This window comes from Falco rusticolus, chromosome 10 (genome assembly GCF_015220075.1).
Source record: "Falco rusticolus isolate bFalRus1 chromosome 10, bFalRus1.pri, whole genome shotgun sequence".
NCBI lineage: Eukaryota > Metazoa > Chordata > Aves > Falconiformes > Falconidae > Falco > Falco rusticolus.
This window is the reverse complement of record NC_051196.1, coordinates 23639741-23660915: the sequence shown is the minus strand read 5'-3', so window position 1 is coordinate 23660915 and position 21175 is coordinate 23639741. Positions and strand designations below refer to the sequence as shown.

The 21175-nt window shown below is 49.3% G+C and overlaps 1 protein-coding gene across 2 annotated transcripts in view; it reads right to left on the bottom strand.

The window, feature by feature from the left end:
- The window catches only part of NKAIN4 (sodium/potassium transporting ATPase interacting 4), a 52949-nt gene extending 32806 nt beyond the window's left edge, over window positions 1-20143 (bottom strand). The window contains exon 1 of one of the 2 annotated variants that reach the window (XM_037402956.1): window positions 19768-20143. In XM_037402956.1, the coding sequence (XP_037258853.1) occupies window positions 19768-19821 (54 nt within the window). In that variant the 5' untranslated portion in view covers window positions 19822-20143. The remainder of the gene's footprint in view (window positions 1-19767) is intronic. The other variant, XM_037402955.1, reaches the window with a different exon arrangement.
- Window positions 20144-21175: the final 1032 nt, after the last annotated feature.

Sequence of the window (21175 nt, the reverse complement as noted above, 5' to 3'; positions counted from 1 at the left end):
GGTGGAGAAGATTTTGCGGGTAGAAAAATTATTAAACAAAAAGTCTGCTTTTACCACAGTGGCTGCTTTTCTAAATAAATATTAATGGTTGCAGTAGGTGTTTAATTAAGTTTCTCTGACAAAGCAGTTCACTGAGCCGCTGCTTCACATCCCCCTAACCAAGGGGCTCGTTCTGCTAGGTGCCGCGTCCTTGTCTCTTCTAAAGTCAGCATCTCACGTGCTAACACCCACCGCATTCATGCAATCTCATTTTTCTTCAGTAAGTGTTGTCAAGGAAACCTTCCTTGGGGCCTTGTGATCCACAGCTCCTTTCCCAGCATCCCTCGCCGGACCACAGAGGTCAAGAGACTAATTGCACAGGAGGTCTCTGTTTGTCACTTTGTCTCTCAGGCATCTTTGGTCACTCTGGCCACTGGAAACAATAAGGCCCATTCTCTGCTCGTTTTGGTCTGTTTTCCCCCCAGAAGCTGCTGAAACCCCTTCTATTCACAGAGACATTACAAAGGCCTCCAACGGCAGACCTTATATCTTTAAATCATTTATGTTTCAGAAGCAAACTCTGGTCACTACGATGGCCTGGAAGACCAATGCCTGCCCAAGGGCCCCATGAGGCAGCTGGGAAGTCCCCATCGCTGGTGTGAGCCCCACACCAGGTCAGTACCCTGCAGCTGGGGCTGGCTGTCACACTCCAGCAAACACAGCTTTCAGGCTGCACCCTGCCATAGCCGAGCATCAGGGCTTCTTCCGCGCCAGTACCATCCTGTGCAGAGCCTGGGCAGGCTTAACCCCTCGGTGTGGTTCAGCACAACTTCCCTCCTGAAGCCCAGAGCATCCCGCTGTTAAACAGCCCAGCACCGAGTCCTCCCCTCCTCGTTTTTTCCTGACCTGGCACCTTTGTGCTCTGGACTCTTCCCTCCCAGTGTCATTTTGTGTGTTGGCAATGACACTCTCAAGAGTGCTGCCACTTTGACCTTGATCCCTACACTTTCTTCTGCTGATGCCTTTCAGAAACATCCTAGCTGCAAAGATATGTCATTATTTGGTCTCACACATCTGGGTGCTGCTTAGTATTCTAGGAAAGACACAACCCTTGCTAAACATTAGGGATGAGACTGGCACCGGCGCAGTGCAGAAGCCTGTTTGTGTCTGGAGTTGAGGCTGAGGTTTCCCGGTACATCCCGTATAGCCACCAGCCTGGCTCAGCTGAAGACACGGGCTATGCACAAGCATTCATGCACACAAACCTCTTAAACCTTTTTACTCCAAGTGCTGTGTTGGGCCACATAGTGGTGAAAACAGCAGAGATGTGTGAAGGCAGAGAGAAAGCGTTGGGGTGTAAGGCAGTAGCTGGCAGTAGTTTTTCTAGCAAGACTCCGTAGCCCATGGTCCCTACAAAAGGACACATCCCCAGGTGCAGCACAAGCGTGACAGCCCCTCTCCTGCTCCACAACCCTCTAAACAGGGTGCCCAGCAGTACACTTAATTAGCTGGCTCTTGCACATAATGTTGGAGAGAAGAGGTTGCCCAGCACTGACTTTCTGAATGGTGTTCAGAATACAGCTCCCAGGAGCAATGTTCCAGTAAAATAATTGCCCTGTATTGCCTAAACTTCTCCCACATCAGGGTCAGTTGCGTGCTGGTGAGGCTTGTGCTCCGTACACCCCACACAGCCTCTGGGCCGTTTGGTTTTCCTGGACCACGTCTCACCTTGGGGCTCAGACCTGGGGGATGCAGACAAGTGTCTGTGCAGCAGCATCAGATACCCAGGCTGCTCTGTTCCCTTCGTTCCTGCTTGTGTCCCCTGACAGCCTCTAAGTACTGCATGCTGCTGTGATTGCTGATAGCTGAGATTAGCAATCAGGCTAAATTAATAAGCACGTGCCTTTGTGATCCAGGCAAAAAAGCACTCTGACAAGAATGACAAACTTGTTTTATTTGTAACCGACGTCAACACTCAAACCTACATTTCCCAAACATAATTAAATTAATCTGTTGTGCCCACAATGCTTCCCCCCCCCCCCCCCATTATTCTTCTCCCTCAGTCTCATAGCTCAGCTTTGGCTCTCCGGATTTGTAACAGAGAGAGGGGGCACTGGAACAAAGGGGACATGACTGGATTTGCAACAGACATAAAAAATAATGAGTTTATTCAACAAGTGCCTGATGTTTTTGTCAGCCAGATGCTCCATAAGGCACAGCCTTATTCCAGGCTCAGGCTCCACACCTGTCGCAGCCCCGGCTTTCCCTCGCCTGTTGGAGGACTGGCCATCCTGGCTCAGCCCCCCTTGTACTGGTGAACATGGGCAAACGTCCTTGCTGCTCCCCACAAACAGCATCCTGGCATGACAGACAGCTTTAGCACTGGGGCGGATGGACCTTCTCCCACCAGTAGCACAAATTTCCCTGTTGAGTGAAGTGTATCAAAGACGTGCCGTTAACTCACCAGCCATTTCCCTCGGGAGTTCTGCTACCGTTTATGAAGCCATCTAAACACTATAAAGGCTGCGAGGCAGAGCAGTGCTGGAGATCAGCAGGAATTTAATTTTCTCATAGAGAGATTTATTTCCTACCAATGGGGCATTATATTCTGTGACCCCTGCCTCTGCTCAGCCAGGAAGGCGATCCGAAGTTTGTGCTTGTTCACATGACAGGGATGCAGGGGAAAAGTGAAAATGTTTAAAAACTGGCCAAGGGGTTGTTTGGTATAGGGAATATACCTTATTCCCTCTGGACCTGCTATCTTAAGCTTGTTTGCTTAGCTAAAAGAGCTGGAGAGAGCAAACATATGGGCAGGACGTGCACAGAAGGTACAAGGCTGTCCTGAAGGACTGTTTGGGCCAGGACTGCCCAGCCTGTCTTCTAATGGTGCAGCTCTCCAGAGTCTCCTGGATGTGGGAGCAGCAGTTTGGGAACAGCTCGGACATTCCCATCAACTCTCAAGCGCACTAGAAAGACTTAAAATCATTCAGGTTAGACCAAAACTCACAGGGTGTATAAAGCCCGTGAGATACCAGCTGGACTCACCCAGCTTAGACAAAATTATGGCTATCTTTGCTATTTTATAGGCACTTACTGCAAACTGCAATTTTATTTTGCCTCTGGTTACCCCAAAGATGAATTATGACCTTAAATTTACTACTGGCAGTTTCCCAAAGGGGGAAGAAACTCTTGCTTCAGGCCAAAAAGCCAAGCTGAGTTTTTCCTCTGTCCTGTCCACACACAGCCTGAGAAAGACTCCCTGCATCCGAGTGACACTGAAACCATCCCCGGCCTTTAGCTTTTTGAACAAAAGTGTTCACATTTGGTGTCTCCTGCAAGTCTAATTCATGGTTGGTACCTGCAGCACTTTCTCTTCACGAAGGGTCAGCGGTGGCCTGAGCTACAAAAATGCCTCTCTGAAGGGGAAACACTGGCAGAAAGCCACCTGAGCTGTTTTTCTTGTCCAGGGGAAGACGAAGATGAGAGTTTCTTGGTGTCCATGTAGCACAGCCAGCAAAGCCTCACTTTCTGCACAGGTCTGTGCGTCAGAGCAGTCCTCAGCTCAGCAGGATGCTCCCCAGGGCACATGGACAAATGTCTCTGTGTTGCTGGTCTTTTGTGGACCCCCCCCAGTGCCTCACTAGATAAAGCCCCCTGCTCTCCCCTCTGCTTGACAGTCCCTCTGCCTCTGCTCAGCACCTTCCACCTGCCCCATCCTGCTCTGGCCCAGCGGCAGCTCTCCCCCAGCTCCTTCCTGCACATTGCACTGGGAGCTCTAGCAGCTGATCCCCTTAATTAGGTCACAAATAGATCACGTGTAAAACGCTTGCACTAGCCAGATCCTCTGAAGGAAAAACATGCGAGCCCTGCAACTGGGATAAAAGCTTGAGAGAGGAAGGATGCCAAAGCTGAAATAACTCTTCAAAACTTTGTCCACAGGAACCCTGTTTCAGTTTCTGCTCAACAGCTGGGTCCCTGCTCCCTGACACTGTAGCTAAGCGGTAGTGTTTCTTTAATTTCCTCTTGCTCCTGCTGCAATGCCAGATTGCTTGGATATTCGTAAACAGAAGGAGTTTAATGAAAATTATAATTAGAGCCCTGCGGTGCTCTTGCAGGTCGCCTTTACACTGGGCTGCCTATTTACATTACAAATCAGGCTGGTGTCACTGCAGAGTCTACAGCAAGAGAAGAGAATTCATTAAAAAAGAAGCACAGGGTGGGTTGGAAATAGGGAAGAAAGAAAATGATATTGTTATTATTAATAATCTAGGAAACTGGGATCTGCCATGGTCTTGCTGCAACTTTGCTCCTAGAAGGAACACCCATTTGTAATCATCCTGCAGCAGAGCGGGGGAGAGCACAGCCACCCAGAAATTTCCATTGGTAATTCCTGTACAAACAGACCCTTTTTCATAGAGCAAGACTTTATCTCCCACACCAGGACACAAAGAAGTGCTCTTAGCACTTCTGCTTCCTAATACCTAGCTGCGAAGCTGCGTGTGTGTGTGTGTGTGTGTCAGGGAGAGGCAACATGTGAAGCCAAAGGGACACATTCCCCATGATTTCACAGCTTTCCCTTTCCACCTGCCAGCAGCTACAATGATGCTTTTGGCCCTGCTGTAATGCCATGAGCAGCAGCTCCTTGAGACAGACAGAAGCCCCCATTCAGTCAAGCGCTGGAGCATCTGCTGCTGGAGGCGCAGCGTATGTCCGGCTGCAATCTCGTGCTGAAGGGCTCTGTAAAAACCGGGTCTGACGGAGCAGGGGAGAAGATCCCATGGGAACAACATGGAGGCATCTGGGCATCAATGCACTGACACCCAGCCCAGCTCCCACACATGGCAGCACAAACCGGTGTGAGCCCACATAGGGATCAGTCTCCTGGGTTTGATCCGGCTCCTGCTCCTTCCACCAAAGCCCTCCAGCACAGTTGTTAACTGTCCATCTTCCCATCTATATAGAGGAATTAGGAATAACATCCTTGTTTTACACAGATAGCTGGAGACTTGGGTTGTATTTGTAAAGAGCTTCTTTAATATTTCATGCTAATCATCCTGCATCAGCAGAAACGGCATAATCATTGCAATAGTGTTTTTATTTGATACCCACCTGCCCGTAGTGGTAAAAAGAGGTGGCATTTTGGGTTTGGGACTTTCCCCTGCAGCTTGCAGCACCAGTCCAAACCCCTCACCTTTCCCATCACTGTCACATTCCCAAACCAGAGAAATGGAAACCTGTGCCCACGCTGCATTCCCCCAAATTCAGCCCATTGATGATACGACCAAACCCCAGCAATGCCCAGCAAAGGACGCCGAGTCAGTCTACCTGCCAGCCCCTGCCCCCTGCTGCTGCTCATCTCAGCCATTAATCTTACCTTGCCCTCAGCAGCCAGAGGGACGTAACTTTAGTCTAATAAACAGCTGGAAAGTCAGGACAGAGCAGATAACTAATGCTGCAGAAGTGATTTGGTTTATATATCAAAACCCACTCTAGGAGACTTTCCCCTCTGCACGTCATGGCAATATGCAGAAAGTTTTCAGGCAAATTAGAAGCTGGCGGTATTTTAGGAGTTTGGCTGCAAATGGGCCAAGTGGTTTGGTTGCATTTCATGCACACTGTCGTCGGTGTAAAATGACCCATACTGTGACAGCTGAGTTTTAACCATCCCTAGTAACACTGTTGTTTGTGCTTTGCCAGCCCCCCCAACCTAATAGAAAAAAGTGTTTCTTTCAGTTAAAAAAAGGACAAAAGAAAAATTCCCTTCAAAAAACTATAGTTGAAAAAACACATAGCCATTTTTTCAGCTGAAAAGTAAGTATCAATAAAGAAATACTGACCAGCTCTCCCCTAATGAATGTACTTCCAGGCTTGTCGCCAAAGCATGAAATGAAAAGAAACTGGGAAGAACAGAGTATTTTGGACATGAAAAACATTTAGTGGTCCAGCTTCTGGTTCCGGTAAAATGCCTTTGACAGGAGGGGGTTTAAATTGGAACAGGCAGGGAAATTACTGTTTTGTTACAAATAGGGACTGTCAGAGGCTTTTGGGGTGTTGCAGGAATTTTCCAATAACCACAATCCCCCCAAACAACTTCTCCTCTACAAAGTGGCTAGGAAATTAATCAATCACTATTGACTTTCATCTTCTGGTTGCTTCATGGGAAGAAAATCAGTCATACTTAAATAATTGATCAATTACCTTAGTAATTACAGGTAACAAACCTAGCTTCCCTTGCCTCCCTCAAGACACGTAAAGTAGAGATATCTCAGTTTTCCAGCCATTTCAGGAAGCAAAGCCAATTTTGTGTGACCCAAGATGACTTCTGAGCTGTCACCCACATCTCAGGAGCCCCCAGCACCCTCGGCACGGCCCCAGCAGCGCGGTCCCTGCTGCTCTCTGAGGCAAGCAAGGCTGCCTGTCTCTTGGCTTTCTTCCTCAGCTCTAACCTCTGCATGAGCATCACAGGCTAGGAAGCTGGGAGCCAGCTCTATTTTTCTTAAGTCAATAGAAGCAAGAAGACAGAGACACATGAAGTGCTCAAACAGATTAATCAAGTCAATACCTAAGGATGTAGGCGTTTTGCCTAAGGACTGGCGAAAAGTTTAGACGCACATTTGAGGCTGAAGATCAGCCTCCTGTGGGTTGATGAAGTAGCCTGGGACATGCACTGGGCTCTGGGTAGTCATTAAAGGCTAAGAGCACATCTCTGCTACAAATGAGGCTGAGTGTTGGAAAGAAGTGCCTTGGGGTGGAGAGTCTCAGGCTCAAAGTGTGAGTGAGCCATGGTGGAAGTCACTAAGCCCATCTTTTTCTCATGCTCACCATCCCCTACACCACTGTAGGGGTGTTTTCCTCCTATACTTGAGAGGAGCTGAATGAAGCAAAAGATTCTCATCGGGGATTTATTAGCAATACAGTATCATGCTAAAAGAAAAGCTCAGGTTTAACAAGTTCTCTCGCTTGTATTAATGGCATTGACCGTATCACTTTTTGTGCAGATCCCCCTTTGTTTTTGCTCTTTAGTCCAAGTGGATGATGAAATGAGACCCGTGACGTTCACTTTGATGGAGGCAAGCTGCTGGCTTTCCAACAGTGTAAATAAGGATCCAGTGCCTTTTAAAACCCATTATTTTTAAAGGAAAGCCCTTTTGAGTGAGGGCTAGAATGGGGCTATTTTCCACATGACCAAGCGTCAAAAGGAAAGCGGCAGCCCAGTCCATGCTCTTATCAGCCTCCCTGAGTCACATACTGGATAGATTTGTCACAAGGTGAAATAAGAGCAAGTCCTCAATTTATTATCATTTTCTACTTGTCCTTCTTAGTGCAGTTCCTGCCAGGATGAGTTTGCTGTGGGAAAGTGGAATGAAACCAGGGCTTTCAGTTTGCTCCTAAATGGGACTGGGGGGAAGCTTTCAGGGGGGAGGGAAAAATCTTCCTCATTATAAAGGGAAAATGTGCAATGCAGAGTTTTCATCGGATGCTGCCCAGCCTCCCAATTAGGATGGCTCAGACAAACAGTGGCGTTATTATATGTAACTGTTTATCCAGCGTCACTCAGCCATTAGTTATTTTTTGAGCATAATTTATCTCTTCTGTTGTGCTACCCAATTTGTTTGCATTTTCAGTCCAGTCGAGTGTCTCTCTTTTATTGTATACATCTTTTGGCCTCCCACCAACTGACCTGCCAAGTAAGTTTCCAGGAGTGTCGCACAATGGCCAGGCCCCTCCTGTGCTTCATTTTTCACATGACGTTCACATCCCCTTCATTTCTGCGCTGCCCCTGCCCCTCCCCTGCTGACTTGCAGCTCCTCAATGGCTCATGGTTTATTCAACAGCAAAGCTGAATTTCTCTTTTCCTTCTCTTTTTCCCCTTCCCCTCCTTTTAAAATAGAGGCTGGTCAATAGATGCCACTTTGGCAGCTCTGGAGAACAGAGTTCCATCGCAGCAAACCTTTAGCGGTCGTGTCTCTGTGGTGCAGGAGTTTGATGACCTTGCAGGGTCTGGACCCCGAACCGTGGTGCAGCAGCTCAGATGTGTGGCACTCCTGAAAGCTGGTGTCTCCTCCGGCCATGAAAGGGGACAAAGACTTGCCCTCTATTAACTTGTGTCACCAAAGCTTCATCCACACATGGCCCTGCCTCCCTGCCACTATTGCTCCCCTTGGAGAAGCGGGATGATTCCTTATGCCTGGAATGACAGCATCTCTGGCTTGTTCCTACTCCAAACTTTCTGCCCAGTTTTTTCAAGTCTTTTGATCTCCCTGCTTGCAGGTCTGCCTGCAAGGATTAGCTAAAATAGAAAAGTGTTAATCCACATTATGGAAATTCAAATCCTTGCCACTACATTAAGTAATTTCAAGGAAGTTTAATTTGGCGAGACTGAGGTGAACTCCAGAACAGGGACAACAACATCTGTGCCTCTCCTCTCCCACTAGCTCAGCAACACTGCAGTGGTAGGAAGCAGCATTTTCCTCCTTATTGTAGCAGGCTCCAAACTAACACTGTTTCTGATGGAGCCCAGCAAAATCCTGCGGAGCTCTCAGCCCTGGCTTACAGCTGAACAGGGGGTATGCTGCTGCATTCCCATTGGGTCTGCCAGGACGGGGTTTCCAGGATTTCTGCAGGAAAATCTGTAGTCACTCACCACCAAACACTGGAGCTCCATTTGAAATGTCCTTTGTTTGCAAGTTAGCGTCCAAACCTGGGAGTGAGGAACTTTTTATGGCCATGGGAGCCACCATGAGGAAAAAACTTGGCAGCCACGAAACCTGGGTTACATCTCATGCAAGGAAAACATCCTTTGGCTAAATGATCTGCAAAGGACTTTACTGCCCCTCCACCTCCTGTCACTATTAGCTGCTTCAGAAATTCATCGTACTTTAAATGATTCACTCAAGTATCTATTCAGTCCCAGTTCATAGATTGCAGAGCCTTTATTACACAGCCATGTATTTAGCACTGGAATAGTTCTCAGCAGTTGTAACAGCCCTGTCATCTAAGGACTAAAACAAAGAGCCATTATTCATCAGAAGGGAGACACAGTCTTTATTGTCTGAAGCCATGGCAGAGTTTTTATATCACCCTATCTATTCTTCCAGGCTGTCACACAACTCAGTTTTAAGCTGTTTCAGTGGCAGCCCTGGAAGCCTGAACGCTTCTCACAGCTAACTTCCCAGCTAACGTTGGTTTGAACTGACAGCGGGACCGATCCTGAGCACATGGAATATGGCCAGTGACTTAGGAGAGGGAAAGTTAACCCTTCCAGAAAAGCTTGAGGTAGATGTTAGTCTCTGCTAGGTCAGGAGTGAAAGCCATGCAGGGTTATTTAAAGATATGAGGAATCATGGCTATGAGGAGCAATGGATGAACGTGCATTTTGGGCACTGATCATATCCAGAAGACCTGGGTTTGGGCTTCATCTCATGCTAAGAGCGTTGTGTAGACTGCAGGACCCAAGAACACACCGAGTTGTGCATCCGAGCTATCCCCACGTCACACTGGTGTGGCTCCTGCAGCCCTCCTGTCCAGTGTGATGGTTTGCTTGGTGCCCCATCCAGAGCTGGAGGAACCACTTTGGAACTAGACACCTGGGGGTTAGTCCCTTGAGATGTACTCGGCATGAACCACCCTCCACCCTGCCTAGCACCTACCTGACCTCCTCTGCAGCTCTGGGAAAAGCAGGTCGGATTTGGGGCCAGAAGAGCTCTTCTGACAAGCCCTTCTGTGGTGCAAATGAGCCCATTAAATGCAAACGAAGCAGCACCATTCACCGAAGCAACTACCATCGTCGTTTCCTCAGGCTTCTGAGAGCATTTGAGAGTCTGCCTGTGTCAGCACGACGGCATGATAAAGAGCATGCCGAACAGATACCTCCGAGAAGGTGTCGTGCAGGGGCTCTCACCAGCTGTTTGCACAGCAAGGCAGACCCATCCTTCCCTTGAACATCTCCTCTCAGAATAATGAGATAGGAAACTTGAAGACCCAGAATCCTAAAAAGTGGCAGACATTTGAAAAAAGAATTGCCCTTTCGCAGCTTTGTAATTTGTTTTCAGGCTGGTAATCACATCTCCAAACCCCCATGCTCACTTTTCTCCACATGCTTAGAAAGCAAAGGGCACATAACAGACTGCAAACTCCCATCACACTTCTCCCAACACCCGCTCTCCTCCCTGCTGAACAGCCAGCAATCTCCCAGGCTAATTAGCCAAACTGTATTCTGCGCATATTTAGCATTTCTGAGTAATTAGGATAATCAGATTTCTCCCCTAATTCTGTACATATACAATATAAGCAGGTGTATTGCCTTTCCCACAATGATATCACAAAAAGTGTGTTGTCTGCCGGAGCTGGGGATGCCAGCCGCCTGTCAGAGCCCATTCTCATCTCACACACGGAAATCTGCTGCTAACGGATTACGAGTAGCCATGGGAAATTAGGAACTGGGTTTGATTTGGCTAAGTAGCCAGTAGCTCAGGTATTCATGCAAGCTATGTAAATGCACAGTCCTCAAACCTGGCGAGAGGTCTGGATGTTCTCTTCCCTGTCCTCCAGGGAAGAGCTATAGGAGAAGCTCTTCTGCACAGGAGGTGTTTGGCCCAGAACCTCAAAGGTGTTTTGGGTTCTGGGGAGGTGCAATCATCTGCCTGTGTCAGGACTCAGGTCTTGTCATTCTCCACAAGGTTAATCAGCCTACGGGCCCGGATGTTACCTCTGTGAACCTGTTGGCTGGTAAACACATACTTGTGGTTTCTGCTGCTTTCAAGGTCTCTAAAGGAAGGCCAAAGCCATCAGGCCAAGTCGGTTCTTCCTTATCCTGCTGAGGCGGGTCTTTGGTTCAGGAGGAGTTTTCCCTCCAGGATTCACTCAATAATTCAGCCTCAGCAAAGGAGAAAAAGTTTTAAATGTCCACGACTACATCCTGGGCCTTGGAGCACTTGGATGTGGTGCTTCCACCGAAGCGGGACTCTTTCCCTCTTAGGGTCCAGCATCTCTGAGAGGAAAGGATGCTCCCAAGCCCCACGGCACGGAGTTAGGCACTCCTGAGTATCTGGACCCTGGCAGTCATGTTAAGCAAAGACCCTGCCACATACCCTCCACAAAAACTGTCTATCTGCTGAGCTTCATGTAGGGAAAAAGATTGGCTGTAGACCTTAGAGTACAACCCAAGATACTCCCAACATGAAGAAGCCATTCCTAATGTGCAAGGCAATGCTCTTATTGCAGTACTGTAGAATAATGTCCAAATCTCCTAAATATGAACAACTCTGAGTAAGGCCAGGACTTAGATTCCTCCTGATGTGCAGGTAGGTTAACCGTCCTGGTACTGAGACTGAGCTCTGGTTACTACAGGGGTAACTTCAGGGTAGAGCTGAAGACAGACAGTGACAAACTGTTAATTGTGGTGAGGCTGTTTATCTGTGATGGATGAACACCATACAGAGCACTCCATGCAAGGTTACACTCAATATTTTATAAGTTCTGTGTGGATAATAAAATGTTCCATCCCCTTCTTTTGTGTCCTCTATCTCACCTTCACTGTTCAGATGAAACGGTGCTTACAGATGAACTATCTCCAGAGAACAGCACTTGGAAAATATATTTCAGCACCCGACGCTTTAATGGGTCCAGGGCTGTTGTCAGGGTCACCGCAGACACAGGACAGGTCCCTGTTCCCCAGAGAGGGATCACAGGAGGCATCTTCTCAGGCTTTGTATATCCACGGCAACTGTGTATTCATCTGAGCACCAGGATTCTTTTTTTATTAGGTATACTTAGCTCCTGGGGAGAAGTGTAACCCAACTGTCCCCGGCAATATTAAATTCTTCTTTCGTATCTGTGACCAGGTGACTGATTGCCCCAGTGCTCACTAACGAAGGAGGGACTCTGCCCTGTATCATTCTAACCTACCTTCCTCAGGTCAGCAATGTCCCAGGTCACTCAGGGATGGCACAGTGACAGGGAAAGAGACTGGGAGAACCGTGCTGAGGAAACAGACCCTCTCGCAGGCAATGCCCTCCTAGACCTGGGAGGCTGAGCTCGTGGGCAGCTCTGCGCCGTGTGGGAGGGAGCAAGCTGGGATGAGGAGCCCTGGCTCACCCTGCTCCGGGCATCCCATCTCCAGCGATCTCATCAGTGCGATCCTCAGCTGCGTTCTTGTCTCCTCGGAGGGCACTGCAACGGGGAGCAAGTCTGCCTGGTGAGGGGCTGCCCCATGGTGCAGAAAGCAAGGGCACGACGGCTGGGTCCCACAGCCAGGCTCAGACCCCTGCCCCACTGCTGTGCAGCGAGGCTGCTGCTGCTGCCCTAACGGGGTGGCAACTTCTGCTCCCACACTTCCGAAAATCAGGGCCTGGGCGGGCATCTGTCTGCTTGCTCCGTTGGCACAGAAAAAATAGGATGAAGGTCCTGGTTTTCTAGTGTTTTGCGCATTGGATGAAAAAAATGGAGGCGAGGGTGGGAAGAGGGAAGAAACAGATATTTTGCTGGCCTGAGAGCGCCTGGAGAGCAGGTTGGAAGCTGTTTGCAGGGCTGGCCAGTCACTGAAAGGTGGCAAAGGAAGCTGGCACAGCAACTGCTGACGTCTGCCTTCTCCAAGCAGGTGACGAAGACAAGCTGTTGCCTTGATTCCCACAGTATATTTTCATTAAGCCATGGCAGATGGCAGCGGAGGTCACCGCTTCCACACCATCATCCTCCCAGCCGAAAGGTGTCAGGGAAATCTGACATCTCAATTACTAAACCTAGATTCACCCAAACAACATAGAGGATGAAGGGGGAAGGGGAGGGCAGAAAGGCTGCTCTCCTAATTTCCACGAATCCTCACCTTTGAGAGAAAATCTGGGACGTGCGTTTCCCTGATAAACAACATATTTGTCTAATGTCCTGACAGAAAAGCAGCTGTGCTGAGAACAAGCCACAGACACCAGGAAAATGGCAATTAAGTCCTTGTGGAAATGAGACCCAAAAGCATCCCTTGGAAAAGACAGTGGATGTTAATGAGCTACAGCAAAGTCAAGGAGGAGCTATTGATCTCGCCCCAGCAGAGGACGGCTGCTCGCTCCTCTCTGCTCTGTGAAGCCTCAGGACCCACAGCAGAACACAACTGCTGCTCTTCACTTCACAAGGACTCTCAGGCGTGGGCCCCAGGCTCGGCTCATCCAGAGAGGAGCCAGAGCAACGGCACCACTGACTTTTGTGTGTTCAACCTGAAACACAAACCCGACATGCTGGTGAGAAGCAGCGCTTTTGCTGAAACCCCAACTCCGAGATCTCTGCCAGACACTTCAATCATTTCCATTTTTCTCATCCCTGCTATTACTACCCACTTTCCTATTATTACTTTACTGCTACTGGTTCCCTACTTTTTACTATTAATCCTCACTTTTGTAATCCCTACTGTTATCCCTGGCAAGAAGATGATGAAATAAGATTCTGACCCTCATCAAAGCTCAACAAACAAGTGAAGCAGAAGTCATTTATACTTATTCTGAAATCTCATGAACATTAAGGTAATATTATGACTCTGGAACGGTTACAACATATCTTACATTGGCAGTTCTGCAGGGCGTTTATTTACTGAGTTTCCTTCTACAACAAAAATACCAAACCCACTGGCCTGTAAGCAGATGAGTCAACCCAGCGAGGCACTGCCCTGCCTGTGCTTTCTCCTTGAGGACCTCTCCCCATAAACCCCAACATGAGCTGGGTTTGAGGAGACACGATGACTTCAGAGATATTTGGAAGATGAGAACTCCCAGAGTGCACAACTCCAAAGAAAAAAAAAAACACACCACCAAACCAACTTCTTTTTAGCAAGACTATTCAACTTTTTTACAGAAGCTTGAAAACACTTCTGAAAAGTTAAAAATAATTGGGTTTGGCACAATACCACCCTCCCCCCGTCCCCCATCATTTTCACCAAACATTACTAAATGCCAGAGTATTTACATTTTTTTGCCCAGAAATGTCCTTTTTTTCCCCTCTTCATGTTCTGGAGATGGGGAATGGGAGGAGAATGTGCTACGTTTGAGACAAAAGTTTCCACTTTGTTGAAAACTCTTTTTCTACCAAACTTAAACAGAGATCCAACCTACGCGGTCAGGTGTGCTCATCACATCTACTGCAGCCCAGGAGGAGCGGAGGACAAAGGGAGCTTCACAAGCATCAGGACTTTGAATCAAAAATTATCTCTTTTTTTTTAATAAGAAAGAAAGGTTCAGTTCTGCCGACCTCAGACCCAATGTTTTGTTAATGGGAACAGGGAATGCTACAGCTGGGGCACTTACTGCTCGCGAGGTCATATGCATTTTCTTAAGTGCTCGAAAAGCAATGGGCTATTCCAGGGCTTTCCTGGAGGAAAAGCGATCACAATCTGGCCTTTGTTATCCAGTTTGTTCTCCAAGAGTTCCTACTTGAGGGCCCCTGGAGCAGATTCTTGGAAGAGCTCCATCTTGCACCCCAGCCAAAACGATCCTAGTTTCCGTATATTATTAGCACACAATGGAGCAACGTCAGCTCCCTTAACCCCACACCGGCTGGGGGGAGAGGTTCCCCATCAGGAACCTCTTCTTCCATGGCCCTGGTGCTCAGAGAGAGGAAAAGAGGGAAGACAAAGGAGCAGAGAGTGGCCAGAAGAAATCAGAGTGGTCAGGCAAAAATACTGCGTCAGCTGAAATAAAACCCCGGTTCTCCAAGAAGAGTTGACTTCAATATCACCCTGCCCTCAGCTACTTTTTTGGCTTGGCTCTTGCCTGATTTTATTCCTGGTCGGAATGGGTTTGGTTAGAGGACACAAAGAAACGTGGTTCCTATGAGTCATTTGCAATCTCCGCCACAGCGATGGGAAACGCGGCTGTGGGCTGCCGGGCAAGGCGCAGTCTGCAACGGGCACGTCTGACACATACCCCAAGCTCCTCTTCCCTTGTGCTGCTCTTGGGCTTAGACCACTGTGCTAGAGCAGTACTGACTCCAGCTGATCAGGGGAAAAAAAAAAAAATCTCATGCAAAAATTCAAGTTTTTGTAAGAAAACCTCTACAACTCCAAAATTAAAAATGTTTGCCAGCACAGCAAACATTTGCCAGCACATTTTTGATTTTTCTCCAAAATATTCTGGCCAAAACTCGGGAGAAAAACTCAGAATTGTCTATGGAAAGCAGATACTTCTCATGAAAATATTCATTTAGTCAAATCCCCAGGTTTCTACTGAAAGTCAGCTTCAGTGGAAAATGCTGACGAGCTCTATTATTGGCACAGCTTTAATTTTCCTTTGTCTGGAACAGACATGAAGACAGCATCTGTCAAACGTAGTCTTTAGACTTATGTTATTATTTAGCCTGGAGTATTGTTCAAGGACTTCAGGAAAGGTTCAAGCCATGGTGGTGCTAGGTGCTGTGCATATACACGAAAGATAGTCTCTTCCCTCAAGGGATTATAATTTAAGCACAAACCATGGAGAAAATAAAAAGCTAGGGAGAGCACAAGGTAATTTTGGAGGGGTCCTAAGCAGCGTGATGAGCAAAGGGACACTGCACTTTCCCTTGCACCTGCTCTTGCCTCGAACGCTTTGTGCTGAGCCGTACCACAGCTGTGCGAGCTCAAAGCTCCCTCAGGAGATGCATCAAACTGCCCCGGCTCCGGAGGCAGCTGCAGAGGAGGGGGGAGACGCGTCCTGCTCTCCCCACCCTGCCTCCAGTTCAGAATGTCTCTGGGATGGAGAGGAGAAAGCCAAGCAAGTTGTCTCTAGAGCCCCCAGACGCCACAATCCTGCTTGCTCCTTCCCTTGGCTGGGAAGATGCTCTACCACCCTCCCTCCTGCAGCCCACGTGTGCCGATCCGATTGAGTCCATCTATTTTAACTCATGCTTTTCTTTGCCCAGATCCTGCCTTGCAGTGCAGTCCCACCTGCCTGTCTGCCACACTCCCCTTCTGCCCTCCCCCCTTGCATCCTCTCCATCGTTTTACGCCTTGATCAAACTGACACAGCTGCTTTAGCTGCAAGAGAGTAGCTAGAGAAGGATCTGTGCTGGTTTCAAATATTTTCCAGAACTGGTCACCCCCTTCTGTAAGAGATTAAAAAGGCATTGCTGAGAAGGGAGTGAGGGAGAAAGAAAGCATGAGAAAATAAATAAATAAAGGTATATAGTTACTTTTGGTTAGTCTCAATATGCAGTCTTGTCCCAGGGCGCCTTGTTCTGTGCTCATTTGAAGTATTAGTCACTTTTTCCATTAGAAGCTCTTATTCTAGGGGGATTTATAATGTATCTGTAAAATTGTCTCCAGGCTTTGCTTGGCATCTGAGCTCTCAATCCACGGACAGAATGTAAAGAAACTACAGTTCTTTGATTTATTGGGACAGGGCACCGGGAGGGAGGGAATTTTTCCATGCTCGGTGGAAATAAATTCACATAGTGCCTTCCGTACACAATCACTTACGGCTCCAGAAAATACACCGTTTGGGTGCAAACTCACGCTGGCAGAGATGGAAGAAGCAAATCAATGATGTTTTAGTAACTCCGTGCCTGAGCGCCAGCCCTTATTTGTGGTTTCTCACCATGACCCACCCAGCTCGCAGTCCTGCTGGGCACGACAGTCTCTGTCATACCACTCGGGTTCAGAAATCCTGCCCTTGACAAGCCTTTTTCAACCCTAATTTCTACAAGGGACATTTCTCAGCCCTCTGCAGAGGCTTTCTTACACAGTCCTGATTTTTTTGTGGGGAGGCCTATGACTCATTTAAGTTTTGCTCATGTTTCTTAACATGCAGATGCCCAAAGGCTGGGAGGGATGAGCAAGGGCTAGCAACCTGCTGCAGGTAACACCAGCACCTCAACAGCAGAGGTGTTCAGGCAAAGCAAGAACTGGGAGGTGGCAACATCCTTGGGATGCACAAACTCAGGGCTACAAACACCCCATCACCTTGCTGACGATCCTTCCCTCTGCCGTGGCTGAGGATAAGATCATCTGCAGGGTAGCCCTGACCTGGGCCAACTTTCACCCAAACTTCAGCTGAAGATGGGGGTGGATTGGGAAGAAGGGAAGGATTAGGGACAGCAATACGCCCTGGGATTGAGAGGGAGAGCCAGAACCTTCTTGCAGCCTCCCTGCAGCACCAATCGGCAAAGCAAGAGCTTGAGGTGGACGTTTCAAGGAAACAATAACCTAAAATTGGAACATGGCAAATTATTTATTCAAACTACAGCCTTCCCTCCCCCCTTGATTAGCAAACCGCTGGGGAGTCAGCCCTGATTTTCTTCAGACAGATGCGTACGGCTCTCCTCCCCTATCTGCGCCACGAGCGCTCGGTCCGTGGGGGGCTGAGGATCTAGTTGGTATTCGCATTGTGTAGCCGTTTCTTGAATTCACACGTTGTTCTGCTCTCTGACTGGATCACAAACTCTTTCTTTGGGAGCATACACTGCAGTGATGAATATGTTCCCTTTCTGCCTTTTTCTTTCCTAGGGAAACATTTAGGCTGCAGTGTGCAAACACTTCCCCACACGCTCACTCAACTACTTGCACCTAATAGTAAAACAACCTCTATGAAGCATCGCAACTAAAATTCCTAATTTGATTTTGGGGCTATGTGTGTGGTGTTTGTGTTTTTATTCATCATTTATAAAACGCCCCAGTGAAGCCTGGAGGAACAGAGATGAGAACATGTAAAGAAACATAGGGGTGTACTGCAAAACTGGGGTGGGAAACCCCAGCACCGAAACCCTCTCCCCATTTAAGTCAGAAGTAAAACCTCCCCAGACCAGGAGGAGAGGAGCCAGGATTTCACCCCTGGGACTTTGGTAGTGGGAGAGACAGAGTTTGACAACACACAGGGAAGACTGCGAAGGGTTCCAAGTATCAGATGAAGCCAATCAGAGACATGAGAGGAACAAAGGAAGTTCATGTCATTATAATTTATTGATGATCTTGGCCTGATTCTTCAGTGTTTTGTCTTAACAGAACCCACCCTGAGCAGCAGTAAGTCCCACAGGTCACTTGGCCCTACTGATGTGGAAGCGATGTGACGACTCACAGACAAAGTTTGCTTTAAAAAAATCTGAAAGCACCAGGCTGGATCTCACCCTCACCCAAGCACTTGCTGGGAACCAGCCAGGATCTCCTGACCTCACCCTCATCAGAGCACAGCTCCAGGAATTCCCTCACCATAGCTCACATTTTTCCAGCTCTACCAATTCACCCAGCAAGTGCCATGGGAAATCGCTATGGCCAAGGCATCCAAACTTGCTTAAGAATGAGCCGAACTGATTCTTTTCTTCAAGGAGGAGGGTCTTAAGGAAAATAAAATGCTGGGGGTTCTTTGTCCCTGTATCTTGGATACAAGAAAACTCCCACGCTTGTCAGAAATAAGAACAGCACCAGCAGCTCATGGCTTTTTCTCTTTCTTTTTTTTCCCCAGTGTGTGCGAGTGTGTGCTTTAAAGCAGGATGACATAGTGGGTTTAAGAGACAGTGAGTGCTGAGATGCCAGTTTCTAATGTAATACAGGGTACAGCTTCTTTCTTCTGTGATCACGGGTGAAAAATCAAAAGAAATAATCCAGGAGACTAAATACACTCCCCAGTCATTCAACTCGCTCATAAATATGCCTAGCAAGATGCTTTGTGCAAGAAAACCCCACCACTTCTGCTCTGTATTTTGTTTAACTAGGAGGCAAACCTTCCATCTGCATCTTCCGACGGTGCTAGTCAGAGTTAGCAGGGTGGCACTCCCTCCCTCTTCCCCTCCAATTTTAGGCAGATGGTTTACATTTAAAAAACTAGCAGGTTCCCATTTTTTCCCTCCCACCTCCAGCAAAGTGCCCGCTCACCGTCCCTTGGCAGAAAATACTCTGCTGTCACAGTGAGCAACTCCAAAACAAAGAGTTTTTAACCAGACTCACCCCCTGGCACAAGCTCACTATTCACCAGAACTTAGCAGGAAGCCTGCCCTTTCCTGCGTGCTGCTCCTGCTCCAAAATCAAGCAAATTTGGAAGGGGTAAATGAAATTAAATACATCGATGCTGTCATTTCCTTTTTAAGGCTGGAGGAGCCCTGGAGCCCATTTAATGACAAGAAGGGGACCCTTCAGATCCAGGCTGGATGCACGGACACTCGGGGAACAACCAGACCTTTGTTTATCACGCACGCAGATGTCATGAGGACGAGGACCCCGTGCCCACCAGGGACCACGCTCTCTGCACACGGGGAAGTTTATTCCTAATTAACTATACGTATATTTATAAGCACATTCTATCTAAGCGCTTCATCCCGAGGTGGTTTGATTTAATTCCTTCCCAGCCGGTGTGGCCCCCTCCCGTGCAGGCGGGCAGTGTGGGATATGGGGGAGCCCGTCCTGGCCGCTGGGTGCGGGAGAGGCTGAGGGCACCGGTGGGTGCCAGCACCTATGGAGCTGGGGTCGGGTCGGGATGGGTTGCAGCATCGCCACCGAGCCTGCCTGGACTCCTTTCACGGAGAAGTAAGGATTATTTTTTCTTTAGTTGTATTTTATAAGCACAAACTTACGAATTGAGAACTTTTTTTTTCCTCTTTTTTTCTTCCCCCCAAGCGCGTCACCGAGTTTCAGGCACCATCGAATCCCCCCGCGCAGCTAAGCCCCGGCGGAGGCTGCCTGACATCCCCCCCCGCGCTCCGGGACGAAGTTGCGGAGGGGGGGGGCGCCCTCCCCGGCCCGGGGCAGCGGGCGCCCAGCGGGGGGTGCTTTTGTTCCCGGTGCCCGTCCCGGCGAGCCGAACCCCCGCTCCCCGCCGACCCCGCTCCCGGAGCGCCTCCACTTACCAGCTGCAAAGTGCAGAGGAAGATGAGGGTGCAGCGCCCGGTGCAGCATCCCATGGTCCCCGAGCGGCCGCGGCCGGGGCAGCCCCGCCGCCCCGGGGCTCTCGGCGCCCGGCCCGCAGCGCGGCGGCCGGCAGGGAGCTGGGGCGGCGGCGGCTGCCGGAGCCCCTCCGGGAGCGGCGCAGGAGGCAAGTGGGGGCCACGGCTTAAAAGGGCAACGCTCCGGCGGCGGCTGCCGGCCCGGCTGCTGGGAGGGCTGGCAGGGCTGGCGGGGCGGGGGCAGACCGCCGGGATGCGCCCCCAGCCCCCGCAGGCGGGGTGGGATGCTCCGGCCCCCGGGCTGAGCCCTCCCCCGGGAGGCTGAGCCAGGCAGCGCGGCGGGGCAGCGCCTCTCCCCGCGGCGAGCGCTGCCGGGTGTCTTGCGCGGCTGGGACAGGCTTTTCTGTCCCCGGGCGGTGCTGGCTGTGCCCGGGGGTGCCGGACGGGCAGGGGTGTCTGTCGGACACACAGCCTGGAGTGCACCCCAGGCGGCGGGGAGCAGGGGCTCCTCTCCCCCTTCCGCACATGCCTGTCACCTTCCTCCCCGTGCAGGTGCTGGCATGCTCGCTCTAAAAATCAAAGCTTAGAATAAACCCAAAATACAGCGGTTCTTCCCATAAAAATTGTCAGAGCACGTGCACGTGGCAGACAAACTCAGAAAGGGGGATAAGACAAGGAATTCTTTAAGCACACACATTTGTGGGTATTTTAAAGTATATACCCAGGCTTGTGAATGAATCACAGCTGACTAGCGGCAGAGGGATGTAGGAGAGCATCTCTCTTCCAAGAAAGGCTTCTACCTGAGCACCATCTGTGAGCCACTCACCACACCCTGCATCTGTAGAAGAGCAATTGTGGATAGTAGAGCAAATCCACGAGCACACAACCACCTCCTTTACATGCCTGAGTCCTTCCCATTCCCTCTCTCCAGAAGGAGAACCCAGGTCCTGAAGCGGTGGGGTCACATCAGCCTCCCTGCCGCATACATTTCTGCTCGGCCTGGGGAGCGGGTCACGCATCGCGCACTGTGATCCGGACAGACTTGCTGCTAAGCTCAACACAACAGGATAAGAAGCTTTGGGAGAGACTCATCTGATGACGATGTTGACTGTTTGCAATCTCCAGTCACTCCAATGCCTGCACCACAGTTTGCTCTGTTACTCTCGGGCTGCTCGTTCGTACTCTGAAGCAAGTTAGGGTTTTGCTTCTGCCTCCAAAGCAGGGTGCGACCTCGTACCGTGGGTGACAAGATCCACTTTTCTGTTAAATAAGCCACACTCCTTCTTACAGTGGTGTGAGAAGGAGATGGTAGCTGAAATGATAAAACCACTAGCATTTTTCTCAAAGCAAGCATTGCCTGACTATACCCCAA